We start from the raw sequence: 15,737 nt of genomic DNA, 5'->3' as shown, positions 1-15,737 counted from the left end.
GGAGTAGGGTTCAGGCTCTGGATTGTGCCAAGAGGGTTAGGACAGAGCTGCAGGGCACAGGCAGACCAGTAGAGGGCCTTTCACGAGCCCCTCACTGTCAAGGACTGTCACAGGTCCAAGAAGGAAGCCGTCCTTTCCACCCTCCAGCCCTGTCTCACCTGGCATGCTACATGTAGAAGGCGTGGGAAGGGAAGGGGGCTTGGTCTGAGGATGAGGTTTCATTGCGGAGCATTCGCTGTAGTGACTGAGCTTAGACTCCGTCCCAGTCACTTAACACGGAGACCCATCACTCTTGCAAAACCTCAAAAACTCTGTTCACAGCAGGGAAGCTTCTGTGGAGGTTGACAACCGCCTTAAAACGACACACACACACGCACACGCACACACACACACACACACACACACACACACACACACACACACACACACACACACACAAATCGTCACTCAGAAGCAGGAACGATCCAGTCACCCGAAGTCTTCACCACAGGCTGAGAAGATCTGAGTGGAAAGCCGACTGCTGGGTGGGGGTGCGGGTTCCCAAGGCCCCCTAGAGGAAAGAAGCCGCAGAAGGCGGCGGCTCCAGGAACGCCAGTGGGCGGGGCCTCCCGAGGCGCAAGGAGACCAAGGGAAGCAGATCTGGATCCAGATCACTGCACCACCAGCTGTTAGAACCGTTACAAAATCCTGGAGGCCCGAGCCTCAGCTTGGAGTCCGAAGGAGAGTTCAGCGTGCATGTGGGCGGGGCCTGGGGATGGACCCCAGGCTACAGCAACAGGCTACCTCTAACCTGACAACCGAAAAGCCCAAAGAGAATCTGGCTAGGCGGGAGAATGACAGACAGATTGATTTGGCCCACCAAGAACATCAAGGGTGTAATCCGCAGGCTACTTACTTTTCTGCTCACTGATTCTCCCCTCCCCTCCTCTCCCTCAACAGCATATCCATTTGTCCCACCTCAACTCCCACAAACAAAACCCGAGTACGACAAAAAACAAAACAAAACAACTTTCATCCCTCTCAACAAGCTACATGTCTAGTTGGGTCTGAGACTCTGGGAATGGTTTAATTATAAAAAACAGAAACCCTGCCCTACCTCTCTGTTATAGACTTTACTCTAGCCAGTAGAACTTTTGATGTGCCAGAACTGTGATGGGGAAGACAGGAAAGAAAAAGAAAGAAAAGAAAAAAGGCTTGTGGGGAGGGGGCGTAGTTGGGAACCTGATTTCATATATTTCAAGTTTTAAGTCTGAGATATCCGTGAGTGGGAGGCATAGTGCTTGCTTCATATGCTCAAAACCCTGGGTTCGGTCTCCAGAGGGAAGCTGGCCTTGAACTCATGACTACCCTGCTTCAGCCTCCTGAGCAAAAGGCTTATGCTTGTGTACCTGTCCAGCTAGAAGCTTTAGTGTTTGCTCTCACAATGACACACATACAAGCGTAAGTATTCACTGGGCTATAACCAGAGTGTTCTGCCCTCCCTACGGCTAAGGAAACAGTTGTTGCCTTCAGGGTCCAATCAGGGTCCAAGAGAGCTAACCGCCCAGGCCCATTCCAGCTCCTGAGATGAATGCAGGGGGTAGGGGGGCGGGGAGAAGGAAGCACACCTCTTTATTAAGGGCACAGACTGGCAGATGCATGTGTCATTCTTCACTTGTCCCGACATAGGTAAAAGTAAAGCAAGCACATTCAGTGGCTGTGGTGGCTTGAATAAGAATGACCCCAAAGGCTCAGATATCTGAAGGGCTGGTCCCTTCTTGGAGCTGTTTGGGAAGGATTAGGAGGCGTGGCCTTGTTGACTCATCTCACTAGTGTAAGTATAGGATACAGGAGTGAACACTTTTCTCCATGGGGCTCCTAAGTTTCTGATGAGCTACCCCCTTTAGAGTGAGTTAACTTCCCAGAAGTCAGCACTCTTCCATTTCTTTATCTTCTTTACCCCAGATTATTTTTTCATACTTTGTTATCTCATATGCTTATTATCTGTTTAGCCTAACTAAAACTATAAGCTCCACAGTGTTGGGTATTCACACAGACTGCAGCTGCAGGAAAAGCCTTCCCTGCAGCCGACTCCCTTTGTAAACCCTCAAGGCAGGGAAGTCTTCAGGCCTCCACCTAAGGAGCTCCAGCAGCCAGGCCCCACACCCCAGACTTCCATAATGGTGGTCACTTTCCAATTCTGTAACTGTCATTTCCAGCCCCAAAGCAGGAGACTGGGCATGTGCCCACACACGCACACATCACCACCACCAACCTCACCCCAACCCCACTATAAGAAAATCCAACCAATCCTGAACAGGAAAATTCACCAATCTCTGAGCTCCCCCAAACCCTGGATACCGCCCCGCCCAAGAAATCCTATATAAGGCCTGCCTACTGTTTAGTTCTCTACTGTCTTCTCCCAGGGGAGCTCCCCCTGAATTGGTCCCTCCCAATCAATCTCTTTTATGAGATTTGCTGCATGGTGTGTCTCTCATTGGAAGAAGCTAAGCAGCAAAGAAGTGGAGAGAGGCTGAGGCTCCGGGGCTTCTCAGTTCAGCTGGGGATACCCTCTCCTGGGAGCTGCAACACTGAAGAGGAGAGTGCTAAGTGGAGCTGTTACACTGTAGCACTCCAGCACAGCCAAGGATATCCTCCCTAGGGCTGCAACATCTCTAGAGCTGTGTGGTTCCTGGACCCCCTGTGTCAGGATTCCCTTTCATTGGGACACTGTCCCATCTCAGAGCTGTGTGATCCCTGGACTCCTGGGTCCCCAGATACCTTTGTATATGAGCAGAAGTGCCGACAAACAGTGGCAGAGATTCTAATTGTTCTTACTGTCTCTTACTCTATCCCCAGTCCTTAGTGCTAAATACCATAAGTAGATGATTGCTAAGTATTTATGGGAAAATGCATAAATGTAACAATATTAATTAGTAGGATTGGTTCTGAGATCAGACTAAATTAAATTCTTGATTTTTAAAAAAATTTATTTATTTTTATTTTATGTGCATTGGTGTTTCGTCTGTATGTGTCTGTGTGAGGGTGTCAGATCTTGGAGTTGCAGACAGTTGTGAGCTGCTGTGTGGTTGCTGGGAATTAAACCCCAGTCCTTTGGAAAAGCATCAGTGCTCTTAACCACTGAGCCATCTCTTCAGCCCTGAAATCTTGATTTTTTATAATTTCTCTTCCTTTTTTTTTAATGAAAAAAAAATGTCTACTTCTTAGGGCAATTTTGAGATTAAATGATAAACCATTTAGTTGCATAGAAAATAGATACTTGGTATAATTAACATGAATAAGACATAATAGGGTTCAGTGAGGGAAGGGATAAAGGCATAGGTAACCAACTCTTCCTGTGAGGAATCTTCAAGTTACAGAAGGTTAAGAAGTTTAGGCCCTAACACAAGTTTTCCAGGTAGGCAAAAATAAGTGGGCACTCTGTTCAGTAGCTGCTGACGAGCCCTTAACACTACTTAAAATCTTAACTATGTTTGTATTGTTAGTTAATTCCCTTTTCTGCATAGGACTATTTTGAACTTTAGCTTTCAGCCACCCATCACCATTTTGTTTTATTCATTATTTTCAAATAACTTTACCACCTGCTTTTTTGTTTTTGTTTTTGTTTTTTTCTGAGACAGGGTTTCTCTGAGTAACAGCCCTGTCTGTCCTTGAACTCAGTCTATAGACCAGGCTGACTTTGAACTCACCTCCTGGCTTTTGCTTTTTGAGACAGGGTTTCTCTGTGTAGCCTTAGCTGTCCTAGACTCACTTTGTAGACCAGGCTGGCCTTGAACTCACAGTGATCTGCCTGCCTCTGCCTCCCAAGTGCTGGGGTTAAAGGTGTGCGTCACCACTGCCTGGCAAAATGTAATTTTAAAAATTTAACCACTTCCTTAGGAGGCTGAAGAAGTGGCTCAGTGGTGAAGAGGGCTTGCTGCTTTTACAAAGGACCAGAGCTTGATTCCCAGAGGGAGGAAGTCATAGCCCTCATCAACAAACTGCTCCATTCTGTTCCTTGAAAGGTGTGTGTGATGAAGAAAGCCCTACCTTAGGTTACAAGGATGAGGGGACACCCCAGACAAACCGCCAGAAAACGGCAAAGCAGCTTATATCTGAGATGACTGTGAAGCTACCACATCAGCTTTGGAATAGGTTTTTTACTTAAAAGAAATAAAAAGTTGGTAAGCTGTGGTTTTTGCCTCTTTGCTATCATTAACTGAGCTGGGTTCCAACTAATCAAAAGGGATCTGGACTCATGACAAAAGGCTGTTAGGAGACAGCTTCTGTCACCTGTATCAGGAACTGACAGAAGTTCAATTAAGCTGCTGATAAAAAGGAGTTCAAATCAACTCAACAAAAAGGTCGATAATATCTCAGTTTTTGTTAAGATAAAGCTGGAGGTAGGCAGGACTGGTTATCCAAGGCCCTGTAAATCATGACTAGAGCTCTAGGTTTTGGGTAGAGCACTTGCATAGCATATGCAAAGCCCTGGGTTCAATCCTCACCACAGGAAAAAAAAAAAAAATCCTGTTTTTATCATAAGAATGATTTAAGCACGTTATTTCTTGGCTAATGAGTAGATAGGTTAAATGGGGCACAAAAGTCGGTATGAGGGGGAGGGGGTCTCCACACTCCTGGCTGAGCGCCAGCACCCCAGGGATGGCCTTGCAAAACTGTGACCCAGCTGCTGTCAGCAGGGGAGCCCCCCCCCCCCGGATCCCCCTCCTCCCCGGGGCCTTGTAGGGAAGAGGCTCCAGGAGCTGATGATCTTCATGATGTCTAGTGACAAAGGAACTTCTACCTTCCCTGAATCAGACAACCTGTTTAAAAGGGTAGGGACTATCCATGGAGGAAGCGGCACAGTATATGAAGACCTGAGGTATAAATTCTCCCCGGTGGCGGCTACCCTTACCATGCACCGACAGGGACGGGTCCTTACACCCCGCTACCACCTCAACATGGACACCCAGGGGCAAGTGGTCTGCACAGTTATGATGCAGGACCATCTTGCTCTCCGTCCAGAGCCTGCTAGAAGAAACCAACATCGATAGTCCCCTGAACATGCATGCAACTGAGCTCTGGAAAAAACTCACACACAGCACTTACAAAATACCTGCAAGAAACCTATTCAAAGCAGGTCTCCAGTCTAGATCTCTGATGCACTTTGTGTCATTTTTGTTCTTAGGTGGTCTTCCCTTTCCTTGATTTCTAAACTGCTTTTTAAAAAAAATTAAGTCTGCGTGAATCCTTACAATGTATATTAAAGAAATATGTGCAGACTGTTTTTGTGTTTTAAAAAAACGTAGGCATAGGGAAAAGGAGCATTGTAATAGTCCCACTGGAAGATCATAGTAAAGGGAAAGGGAACGACAGACGGGTTGGTCAGCAGCAGGACACTAGAGAACAGTACAGCCTACAGAAAGAAATCAGTAAGAGGCTAAGATGGTTACAAATACTGACTTAGAACAGTTACTTAGGGGAGCTGTAAAGAACAGAAAATCACTGGGTGTGGTAGTATGTGCTTTTAATCTCAGCACTTGAGACAAGAGGCAGAAGGATCTCTGAAATTCCAGGCCAGCCAGGGCTGCAGAGTGATACCTGCTCAAAGACACACACATACTAATCAATGAGCTTGTGAGAGCCGAGATGCCATGAGCTCTATGTGGCATACATTTGCTCTATAGTGATCCCTCTGAGTGGCATTTAGTTGTTCAAATGCAAACACAAACGTTTCATAAGGGGGCGGGGCACAAAAAAGATTCAGCTGTAGCAGGAAAATCATTGGGGTTTAAACTGCCTAGGAATCTAAAAGCAAGTGCTAGTGAGAAAAGAAACAATGGGAAAGCTACAGTAAAATCAAATGATAGGAAGGACTATGGCTTACTAAACCAAGCAGAAGGAATATGCTCAGTGGATAAAATTAAATAAATAGCCAGGCAGTGCACGCCTTTAATCCTAGCATTCAGGAGGCACAGGCAGGTGGATCTGAGTTCGAGGCCAGCCTTGTCTACAGAGTGAGTTCCAGGACACCCAAGGCTACAGAGAAACCCTATCCTGAAAAAAACCAAAATAAATAAATAGTATTCTGTTGTTTTAGTAATAGTACTCTGAAGACTGAATGGTTTAGAATGATAACAGTAGCCAAGATACAATTAAATGGATGGGTCAAGGAATTAAGTGGTCTTAATTACTGAATGGACTATCTGTAAACACCAAAGCATTAAGTGGTTGACAGGAAGTGCAAGACTATTTAGAGGAAAAGAAATGAAAAAAGAAAAAGTACAGGAGAATAGTAAAACATTGAGACGGCTGCATGAACAGCTTTCAAGCAAATAGATTGAGCCAAGGAACAGGCAGTAAAGTTCTGAAGTCACACTGCTAGGACAACCACCTTTGCCCTATAAAAGTTTTTAATTCTCCTTGCTTAATTGTTGTCTGGGAGGCTTACTGCCTCCTTCTGTTAACCTAGGCCTAATTGTGGAAGCTTCTAGCCTCCGTACAATCTAACCTAGGCCTAGAATGTTTTCAGCCTCTGAGACTTACTGCTTAATAAGCTCACCCTTACTTGCTTTTCCTGAGCTCTGGCTGGTTCAACTCAGCTGTTCTGGCTTGAACTCTTCTCCCAGGCGCCTTATTTCAACTGGCTTCTCTCGTGGTCCAGAATCGCTCTGCTTGGCCTCAAACTAACTCAGCAATCTGCTGTAACCTTCTGGCTTCTTCTCATTTTCTGGTTTGTTCAGTCTCCACCTGAATTCTTTCTCTGCAACCCATCTTTCTGTTACTGTCGCAGTAAAACTGCCTCCCCACTCTGTAAAACTGCATCTTAGATAGCTTCCCTTTCCTCTCTCTTCTCGTGAGAGTTGGGCATACCCTATTCTGTCAAATCTCCGATTCATCACCTTTTCAGCCACTCAATTAGACATCACTTTCAAAGATGGGTGCTTAATGCCATGTTCCACCACGCCTGGATCTAAGCTTTTCTTTACCTGATACTTGCTCTATACCAGGCTGGCCTTGAACTCAGATGTTTCCGTCTGTCTCCTGCATTAAAGGCATGTTTGTATTCCAGCCAGATCACACAGACCTAGAAGATCTTTCGATATGATCTTTTGCCAGCCAGACCACAAAGACCTTGAAGGTCTTGCCAGAACAGCCATGTTCTGCATTAACATTACTCTACAGTGCCCTCCGATGGTTGTATGTGATAACACTATGTCAAAATTTACTCCTGGCCAGGGGTCAGTGGTAGAGCCCTTAGCATGTACAAAACCCTGAATTTGACCACCTGAAACCTTTTCCCCTCAAAAAATCCAAACCAAAACAAATAAAACCCCCATAAAACTGTGCTGTACTTGAGAACACTGCCTTGCTCTCACTATTCCAATGACTATTACCTTACTGCAAGACCTGAAAACCACCAGCAACTATAGAAAGTGGGGCAGTAGAAACAGATTTTCTCCTAAGTGTTGAAGAAAAGAAAACCGGAGAAGAGACTGAAAATAGGAAAGGACAGACGGGCCAGATTGAGGCACATTTGTTTTTAATGAAGGCAGATGAAGGTGCGGACGATGCTGTGCAGGAGCTCTGTGAACTGAGTGGTGGGCACAGGTGTGATCCCAACTCTTAGAAGTAAAGTCCAGATGTGAGACTAACTGCATTGTGAGACCATCTCAGAAACGAAACAAAATAGAGGAAAAAAAAGTTCGGGTAGTTCAGAGAGTGGGCTTCTAGTCTTTTCCCAGGAATTACTAGTTACGTGGGAAGAAAGAAAACAGACAATTCACAGAACATGTTTATTGAAAGGACTCATCACACACACCCTGCTGTGGAGCTCGGAACAGCAACAACATTCTGGTCATTAAGTTCCCAAGTTGCTTTACTTACTTGTCAAGGAGTGAATTTTATCATGTAGACACGAGGTCACTCTACAGGGAAGCTCCTGGTCAGCAAATTTTTGTCTTCCTAAAGAATTACATAGCAACCAGTTACAACTCATGTCTGTAATCTCAATACCTGGGAAGCTGAGTCAGGAGGATTACAAGTTGAAGGCCAATGGGCCCCACAGCAAAAATGCATAAAAGGAGAAGGAAAAAAGGAAAAAAAAAAAAAAAAAGGCAGCAACACACTAGAATCTATTTTTCAAGAACTATGTGTAAGAGAAAGTTCTCCTACACTCTGGATTCTTGCTTCTTGACATGTTTAAAGGAAATAATACCTCCTAGTTTTACAATTAAAGCGAATAAGTATCATAAATTTACAGAAAATATTCAACAGACATGAGTTTTGAGAAGCAACCTGCTGCAATTCAAAGAATGCGGGTTTAATGTCCCAGCTGCATTTTATTGATAGGGTTTTGATCCAGCCCACACCTTCAAACTCACAATCCTCCACTGCTAAGTGCCAGGGTTACAGGCATGCATAACAAAGCTTGGTGCAAGATCTACATGTTAAAATGGAGGCCACTAATATTTACAAATGTTTGGCTGGCCAATACGTGGGAGATAGAGGCAGGAGGTCCAGGAGTTCATGGTCATCTTTAGGTATGATTTCCAGGTCAGTCTTGGGTATGTGAGACCCCCACCTCAAAAATAAAAAGAATAATATGTGTATTTCTGACCTGCAGGTGGAGAGAAAAATCTGCTTTGTGAATGGTTGGTTTTGACTGTGAATTTAATTCCTCTGCGAAAAATGAAAAGTTGGCCACCCATTGCAAAATTCAAGGGGATGGGATGGGATGAGATCAAGAGAAGCAGTAAAAAAGAAATAGGTGGCTTAGTTGTTAGGGTTCCTGCCTGGCACACAGGCCTTGAGTTCAGTCCCCTGCAAAATGATAATGACTGCAGCTCCCGTGCTGTTGGCTGCCCTGCGTGTTGTCATTGTCCTCGAAGCCCCCACATGGTGGTGCATGCCAAGTCCGTCCTTCCCTATCCCTACACTAGGAACGAAGCCATGTAAATGGCAGCACCAGGAAAAAAGGAATCCTCATGAATACATCTGTATCCCCTGCTGGGGTGGAGGGGGTGGGGGCGGGGCAGTAATGAAACCAGAATAGAGAAGCTGGCATCAGTGTAATTATAGTGAGACTGGTGCAAGGTGGAGGGCAGAGGGCTAGGGTTGGGAGACTCTGGACAAGCATTCTAAGGAAAGCATTAGGAGGTCACACAGATTACACTTAACCCTCCCCCTCTAACACCATCTGCCTCTTCCTCAGGTTCCTCTACTTGAGGTTTGACTAGCACACTCTTCCTGACTGACCTGAAGACAAGAAGAAAGACCTTTTTTGTTTGTTTGTTTAAAGTCTTTATTGCTAACTTCACAAAGGCAGGAAATACTAATATAGCAAACTGGGGAAATGGTTGAAATTTTAGTCGACATCGCTGAATTCTTAGAGGCTTGTCTTTGTTCTGTTGTCACTGAGCTCCTAGGAATGAGTGGCTAAAGCCTATGGTGCATGGTGGTGCTGTTCTCTTCCTCCTTTTGTGGTTTGATACTGCCTTCTTCCCCTAGACCCACGTAAAAATTCCCTTTTGGGCCGGGCCTGGTGGCGCACGCCTTTAATCCCAGCACTCGGGAGGCAGAGGCAGGCGGATCGCTGTGAGTTCAAGGCCAGCCTGGTCTACAAAGTGAGTCCAGGATGGCCAAGGCTACACAGAGAAACCCTGTCTCAAAAAACCAAAAAAAAAAAAAAAAAAAAAAAAAAAAAAAAAATTCCCTTTTTGTATGACAGCTCATAAAACGAAACAAAACCCAAAGTTATGAGCCAATGGTTCTTCAGGCATTTGAGTTAGACTCAAGTACAGCCACTGAGAGCTCTCCTTTTGGAACCAACTTCCCGTTGTTATTACCAACCTTAAACCCATACCCATAATCCCTGCTTTTGCTGGGGGTCTGGTAATGCTGAGTTTTGACAATTCTACATACAGAAGGCAGTTTCTCCACTGCTAGGGCTAAGGGCAGCATGTAGTCACTAAATGACAGAATTAAAGATGGCACCAATAAAAAGACAAAAGTTCCTGCCCAGAAAAATCAACCAGAGTGAAAACCGGGTTTATTGGCTCCAAGAAAAGGAGCAACAGCACCCAGCTTTCAGGCTCAATCTCTGTGACAAGCTTAAGATCCATAGAGGATCCCATCCAAGCACCTGCTCTCCTGGAGCCAGCGATGGCTAGCTGCCTGATGACGAGTCTCTGGGCTGTTCTGTAGAAACACCTGGCACGGCTGAGGCAGCCTCGTAGTCAGCGATGCGGCGCTGGACCAGGGCGGGCATGAGGTGCACATAAGCGGCCATGAGGCGGTGGTTCGAATGGATGAGTTTCCCAGCACAGCTGTGCAGACAGGCCTCCTGGAAGGAAGACGGATGCAAGTAGAAACTAAAAGGGGTCCTATCAAACCCTCCTCCTTCCTTCCCGGTCCCCAGCCTAGGGGTGAGGCCATGGAAGGGCGAGGGGAAGTGGGGGGGTGAGGTCACGTCACGTAATTGTCAACTCTGGAACCCGCCCCCCCGCCCCAGTCTCCACCTCCTCGGCGTCCAGAGCTCGATGGTGCAGGCTGGGCACACAGCGCTGGAAACATAGTTCTGTCATCCGATTGTAGACCAACAGGAAGTCTCGCAACTGTGAGAAAAGAAGACCAAGACTTCAACACCGCCCAGGTTTCCCGGAGTACGCAGTCCCCCTCCCCCTCTGGAGGCGCTTGCATATACCCCGGGAAACAAACCGCGCGTCTAACCCTGAGAGCAACTTAGCTCTTACTCACGTTTCTCAGTTGCTGCTGCTGCTCCATCACACTCCAGGCGCGCAGCCCATGCCACTTCCGACCTGGGGGGTGGGAGGGAGGGGAAAGTTCGGAGTGGCCCCGGAAGTAATCGCTCGCTATTCATCAAGAGCTTGAAGGCGTGGCTCCAAGATCGCCCTGCCCATGCCTGTAAACGTCACTTCCGCCCTTTTTCTCTGCGACGTGGCCGGCTTCTTCTGCCCAGAGAGCACGTCACTTCCGCCAGCTCTCTGACCTGCTGCTAGAATCGCGACGGGAACTGGAACCCGAGGTCCCAGCGCGTCCGGGCCTCGCGCCCTAAGGGGAAGAGCGGCCCGGCTCAGGTAAGAAGGACATACTTGAACGAAGGGAAGTTGAATGCACGAACCTGTACTGAAGGCAAGATGCCCTGAGCCCTTGGCGAGGATGAGGACACACCTGATGCCCAGGTGTATGGGGGGGCTGGGGGAAAACCTCTCACATCTGGGAGGCATAAACTGACTTTGGAAGGGCTTATTTGTGTCCTGGGAAAGAGAGGCTTTCGCTCGACACCAGGAACATTCACCGACTGCTTCAACTAAGGCCTGGTGGGGAGGGTCTGAGGGAGGCAGGTGCATGAGCTGTAGAAAGGAGAGACCCCCTGAAGGAAAAGGGGAGGGAACACCACAGGGTGTGAAAGACCAGGATCACAGAGCATGCTTGAGTGGCGAGTGAGCATCTGAGCCTAGGAAAGGGTTTTGCTTCCTGGTAAACATGCCTGTTCAGGCTTAAGTTCCCAGAGAGCACAGACCTTCTTACTGGTCCTCACTGCTGTAATCCCGTTGCCTCCGCATCTCACACATGGTAGGCACTCACTAAGTGTTTGTTGAGTGACTGAGTGCATGAGTGGTTGGGGGTTGAGAATACACCAGAGGCTTAGGTATGCATGCATCTGTAAAACTAATATACTCAAGAAGAGAAGAAATGCACACACACTCAAGGAAAGAAATGGTGACTGGTCCCCAGGGACCCTCAAGCCCTAGGACAATCTCTGAGGACACAGGGAAGGCCTCCTTGTCCCGGCGCTCTGGCCAGTTTCCAGAACTGTGTGTGTTGGGCTTCACAGCGTGCTGGGGTGGAGACCTTGACTCCAGTCCCTTCCCCTAGCCATGACGGACGGGATCCTGGGGAAGGCAGCCACAATGGAGATCCCCATCCACGGAAATGGCGAAGCTGGGCAGCTCCCTGAAGATGATGGGCTGGAACAGGTGCTTCTGTCTGATTCTTCTAATTGTTTCAACTTAGCAAACCTGACTTAGGAATGCTTCACCTCCTCCCCGCCCCCACCACATCCCGAGAGCATATTCATTTAACTGGATCCTTTCATCCTTTTCAAATCTTCATTATGGTTCTGTACAGACTTCACTACGCACTATCTCCATCCCCAAAACGTTTCAACCCGCCCCCACATTCCTGAAGTACCCCGTCTTCTCTGACCTATAGGACCTCCAGCAGGTGATGGTGTCAGGACCCAACCTCAATGAAACTAGCATTGTGTCTGGTGGCTATGGGGGCTCTGGTGATGGACTCATCCCTACAGGTATGGATGATAGAGGCAGAGGCTTGAGTCAGGGGGGGGGGGAGGCGGGGAGGAGCGCCATTGGGACAGTTTGGAGGCACATAGGACACATATAGGAAAGCTTGATTCATGGATTAGGAGAGCTGCTAGTGTGGAATCCACAGGCCGTCCAGTGCCAGCCCATTCCCAGAGCTGCCCGACTGTTTCCCATGTGCCGCTTAGTCTCTAGGAAGCCTCATTTGTCTTTTCCTTGCTGCCGCCCCCACCTGAGCCGAGTTAAGACCTGTAGGTTACAAGAGCATTGGAGCTTACCGCAAGTCTGGACCTTTGTGAGGCTTACTCAGACTTGTGTTTTAGACTCTTATGCTGACTAGAATTCTGCCTGGGAGTATCAGCCAAACTCCCTGTTTTTGGCGCCTCCCATCCTTGACCCTGCCAATCTCACTCATCACGTTCGCTTCCGGGTACACCAACCGTAGTCCTACCCTACCCCAAGAATGCCAGGTGCATACACTGACTTGAGTCCTTGTTGCCCTAGTGACCAGAAGAATGCAGTTGTCTGTCTAGATTTTTCTTCTTCAGAGAGGTCATTCCATGACCTGGGAGGGAAGTGGGGCCACAGAAGTGTCTGGTTGTATCTTAAGAGAAACTAGTTGTCAGAGAACTTGGTCCTTTAGGGTCTGGCCGCCACCCATCTCACAGCACCTCACCTCCTGGCCCTGGTGATGAGGTTGCCCGGGGCATCGCTGGAGAAAAGTTTGATATCGTAAAGAAATGGGGCATCAACACATATAAGGTAAGACTCAAGTGCCTCTCCTCAGAAACTCTCCATGGGGACCTTTCCCTTCCCCAAGGTCTTAGTATGTAGTCTGTGCTATGACTAAGAGAATGGGGGTGCTGGAGCATTTACTCATTGGGGTTGGGGTGTTTAGATTTCTGACACCCCTCCCCCAACCCTTCCCAATCAGTGCACAAAGCAGCTGTTATCAGAGAGGTTTGGCCGAGGCTCCCGGACTGTGGACCTGGAGCTAGAGCTGCAGATTGAGTTGCTCCGTGAGACGAAGCGCAAGTATGAAAGTGTCCTGCAGCTGGGCCGGGCACTGACAGCCCACCTCTACAGCCTGTTGCAGACCCAGCATGCACTAGGTGATGCCTTTGCTGACCTCAGCCAGAAGTCTCCAGAGCTTCAGGTGCCTCAGCCAAAACAAAGAGGGGGGCGGGGTGGTGGGGGTGGTGGTACTGGGCCCTGGCCCTTCCAGACAGGCATTCCTCAGCCTGCCTCCCTCCCTCCCTCCCTCCTGCAGCCCCCAGGGAGAACCCCTCTGGGGTGTGCCCAGTCCTGCCCCCCCCAGCATCACTCACCTATGGAGGCAGCCTAAGGGTTTGTACAGAGGTCCAAAAGTTGGAGGGGTTGAGGGGGTGGGGGGTTCACCAGCGCCTCACAAGTAACCTCTCTCCGTGTCATCAAGAATGCCTTCGGTGCTTGGCCTAATCAGAGCCCCTCCCTGCCTGCTGCACTAGCTTTCCCTGTTCCTGTCTTGTCAACTCACCTAAGAACTCCTATCCCCACATCCTACCTCAGGCATCCCCAGGGGCGACCCTACTAACTGGCTGAGAAAGAAAGCCTTGCTAGAGGCAGCCTGGTGGTTTTAGTTTTGATGGCTGGTTCTTCTTTGGGATGGAGGGAGATGAGTGGCTGTACAGCTCCGGTCAGGTAAGGGCTGTCGCTCAAGGCCTGTGCCTCCCTTCTGCCCGTAGGAGGAGTTTGGCTATAACGCAGAGACGCAGAAGCTGCTGTGCAAGAATGGGGAGACGCTGCTAGGGGCTGTGAACTTCTTTGTCTCCAGCATCAACACACTGGTCACCAAGACCATGGAAGACACACTCATGACTGTCAAACAGTATGAGGCTGCCAGGTGTGGGCACTGACAAGGCCCAGGGTTTGGGAAGTTGGCTGGCGTGGGTGAAAAGTCAAGCATGTAGGGGCATGCACAGGAACGGGAAAGGAGTTATATGTGTGGACGAAGAGGTGGAGACCAGCCTTTGTCCTCCCCCTTCCCAGGCTGGAATATGATGCCTACCGGACAGACTTAGAGGAGCTAAGCCTAGGTCCCCGGGATGCCGGTACGCGTGGTCGGCTGGAGAGTGCCCAGGCCACTTTCCAGACGCATCGGGACAAATATGAGAAGCTGCGGGGAGATGTGGCCATCAAGCTCAAGTTTCTGGAAGAAAACAAGGTGCTGCCCTCCTCCCTTGGCCCTAAATCACCTTCCCGTTTGACAGTGCCCTTCCCTTCAGACCCTCCTGAGTGCTGGGTGGGAAGATACAGCCTGGCTAGGCAGTGGGTCCCCTCGCCTCTTGACATCTGACCACTTCCGGGTCACCCTCGTCATCACTAGCCTTTTTTTTTTTTTTTTTTTTTTTTTTGGTCGAGAATCTGGTTACTAGTCCCAGGAGCATAACTGAGAAAAAAAAAAAAAACCTGCCCCCCCTGGGCTGGGGTGCTGGAACCCAGCAGGTCAAGTCAGGTTTCTTTCTTCTTATTGCCCCTTCTCTTTTCACTTCTTGGAAACTCCTCACCCCCACAGCACTGCCAGAGCAGAATCCATCTGCTCTGGTATATGCCTGGGGTTAGGCTCACAGCCCCTCAAGAAGGGTGCTTGAGTCCAGCCTTAGCTGACCCTGCTGGGCCCCCAGATCAAGGTGATGCACAAACAGCTGCTGCTCTTCCACAACGCGGTGTCCGCCTACTTTGCTGGGAACCAGAAACAACTGGAACAGACCCTGCAGCAGTTCAACATCAAGCTGCGGCCTCCAGGAGCCGAGAAGCCGTCCTGGTTAGAGGAGCAGTGAGAGGAGGCTCCCAGCCCACTTTGGCTATCAAGAAGGACACTGGGTGGGGCAACCCCAGGGTGGAGGAGAATGGACATGGGATGTCCTTTGCCACCTACTTGCTGGCTTGGGCCCCCCTTTCCTGGCTGGGCTCTTAACACCAGTTTTGCCCATACTGCTGTGGTCTGAAGAGGGCCTATAGGCCCAGAAGCTGCTGCCCTGTCCTTTTTTTTTCCTGGCCACTGGGCTTCATTCCCAGATCGTTTTCTTTCACTCCACAGCCAAAGGCTATGACAAAACACTCCCTGGCCAATGGCATCACTCCTCAGGCATATCCCCAGCTCTTGGGATGTGCCCCTGACCAAAGACAGGACCTCAAAAGGCTCTGTCAGCCAATGGCAGCTCTTCTTGGGCTCCCCTGGGCCAATGTGTTGCCTCCGATACCCTTTGTCCCTCTTCGATGTGTGTCCGTTGCAGAGAAGGGAACTGGGACCAAAGGGCTGGGGATAATGGGGAGCCCCATTTATGGTCCTGCATCTGAATGGGCCTTTCCCTCGTCCACCCGCCCAGTTGAATTGTGCTTAGAGCCCCCAGAAGACTGGGTTCTAGCACT

General features: G+C 48.8%; 3 protein-coding genes and 1 pseudogene across 5 annotated transcripts in view; 2 read left to right on the top strand and 2 right to left on the bottom strand.

Annotated features, from left to right (window-relative positions):
* The window catches only part of Dnhd1 (dynein heavy chain domain 1), a 63,719-nt gene extending 63,384 nt beyond the window's left edge, over positions 1–335 (bottom strand). The window contains 1 exon segment of the mRNA XM_051149149.1: positions 159–335. Within this exon segment, the coding sequence (XP_051005106.1) occupies positions 159–222 (64 nt within the window). The 5' untranslated portion in view covers positions 223–335.
* A 4,410-nt stretch (positions 336–4,745) lies between these two features.
* On the top strand, positions 4,746–5,140 carry LOC127192008 (ubiquitin-conjugating enzyme E2 C-like; annotated as a pseudogene).
* A 2,702-nt stretch (positions 5,141–7,842) lies between these two features.
* On the bottom strand, positions 7,843–10,643 carry Timm10b (translocase of inner mitochondrial membrane 10B). Of its 2 annotated transcripts, XM_051149603.1 has the most exons (3): positions 10,500–10,643; positions 10,124–10,324; positions 7,843–7,944 (listed from the first exon to the last, which is right to left on the bottom strand). In XM_051149603.1, the coding sequence occupies exons 1-2, from the start codon at positions 10,563–10,565 to the stop codon at positions 10,148–10,150; spliced, it is 243 nt and encodes an 80-aa protein (XP_051005560.1). In that variant the 5' UTR covers positions 10,566–10,643; the 3' UTR covers positions 7,843–7,944; positions 10,124–10,147. The 2 variants fall into 2 exon arrangements, with proteins under 2 accessions (XP_051005560.1, XP_051005559.1); XM_051149602.1 differs by lacking the exon at positions 7,843–7,944 and having other exon boundaries at positions 10,091–10,324.
* Positions 10,644–10,910: 267 nt separating this feature from the next.
* On the top strand, positions 10,911–15,342 carry Arfip2 (ADP ribosylation factor interacting protein 2). Of its 2 annotated transcripts, XM_051149147.1 has the most exons (8): positions 10,911–11,078; positions 11,881–11,981; positions 12,217–12,313; positions 12,970–13,088; positions 13,261–13,482; positions 14,051–14,208; positions 14,355–14,529; positions 14,990–15,342. In XM_051149147.1, exons 2-8 carry the CDS (start codon positions 11,883–11,885, stop codon positions 15,143–15,145), a joined length of 1,026 nt encoding a protein of 341 aa, XP_051005104.1. In that variant the 5' UTR covers positions 10,911–11,078; positions 11,881–11,882; the 3' UTR covers positions 15,146–15,342. The 2 variants fall into 2 exon arrangements, with proteins under 2 accessions (XP_051005104.1, XP_051005105.1); XM_051149148.1 differs by lacking the exon at positions 11,881–11,981 and having other exon boundaries at positions 10,920–11,078.
* Positions 15,343–15,737: the final 395 nt, after the last annotated feature.

The sequence above is a fragment of the Acomys russatus genome, chromosome 7 (assembly GCF_903995435.1).
Source record: "Acomys russatus chromosome 7, mAcoRus1.1, whole genome shotgun sequence".
In the NCBI taxonomy this organism is placed as follows: domain Eukaryota; kingdom Metazoa; phylum Chordata; class Mammalia; order Rodentia; family Muridae; genus Acomys; species Acomys russatus.
Note: the sequence above shows the minus strand (reverse complement) of the source record. Positions and strands in the feature narration are given on the sequence as shown.

Excerpts from the sequence above, each read along its gene's own strand:
- Timm10b (XM_051149603.1), bottom strand. The coding sequence starts at position 10,565 with ATGACAGAACTATGTTTCCAGCGCTGTGTGCCCAGCCTGCACCATCGA. Across the intron at positions 10,325-10,499 it reads GAGCTCTGGACGCCGAGGAG|GAGGCCTGTCTGCACAGCTG; the intron begins GTGGAGACTGGG and ends TCTTCCTTCCAG.
- Arfip2 (XM_051149147.1), top strand. The coding sequence starts at position 11,883 with ATGACGGACGGGATCCTGGGGAAGGCAGCCACAATGGAGATCCCCATC. Across the intron at positions 11,982-12,216 it reads AAGATGATGGGCTGGAACAG|GACCTCCAGCAGGTGATGGT; the intron begins GTGCTTCTGTCT and ends TCTGACCTATAG. Across the intron at positions 12,314-12,969 it reads TGATGGACTCATCCCTACAG|GGTCTGGCCGCCACCCATCT; the intron begins GTATGGATGATA and ends TTGGTCCTTTAG.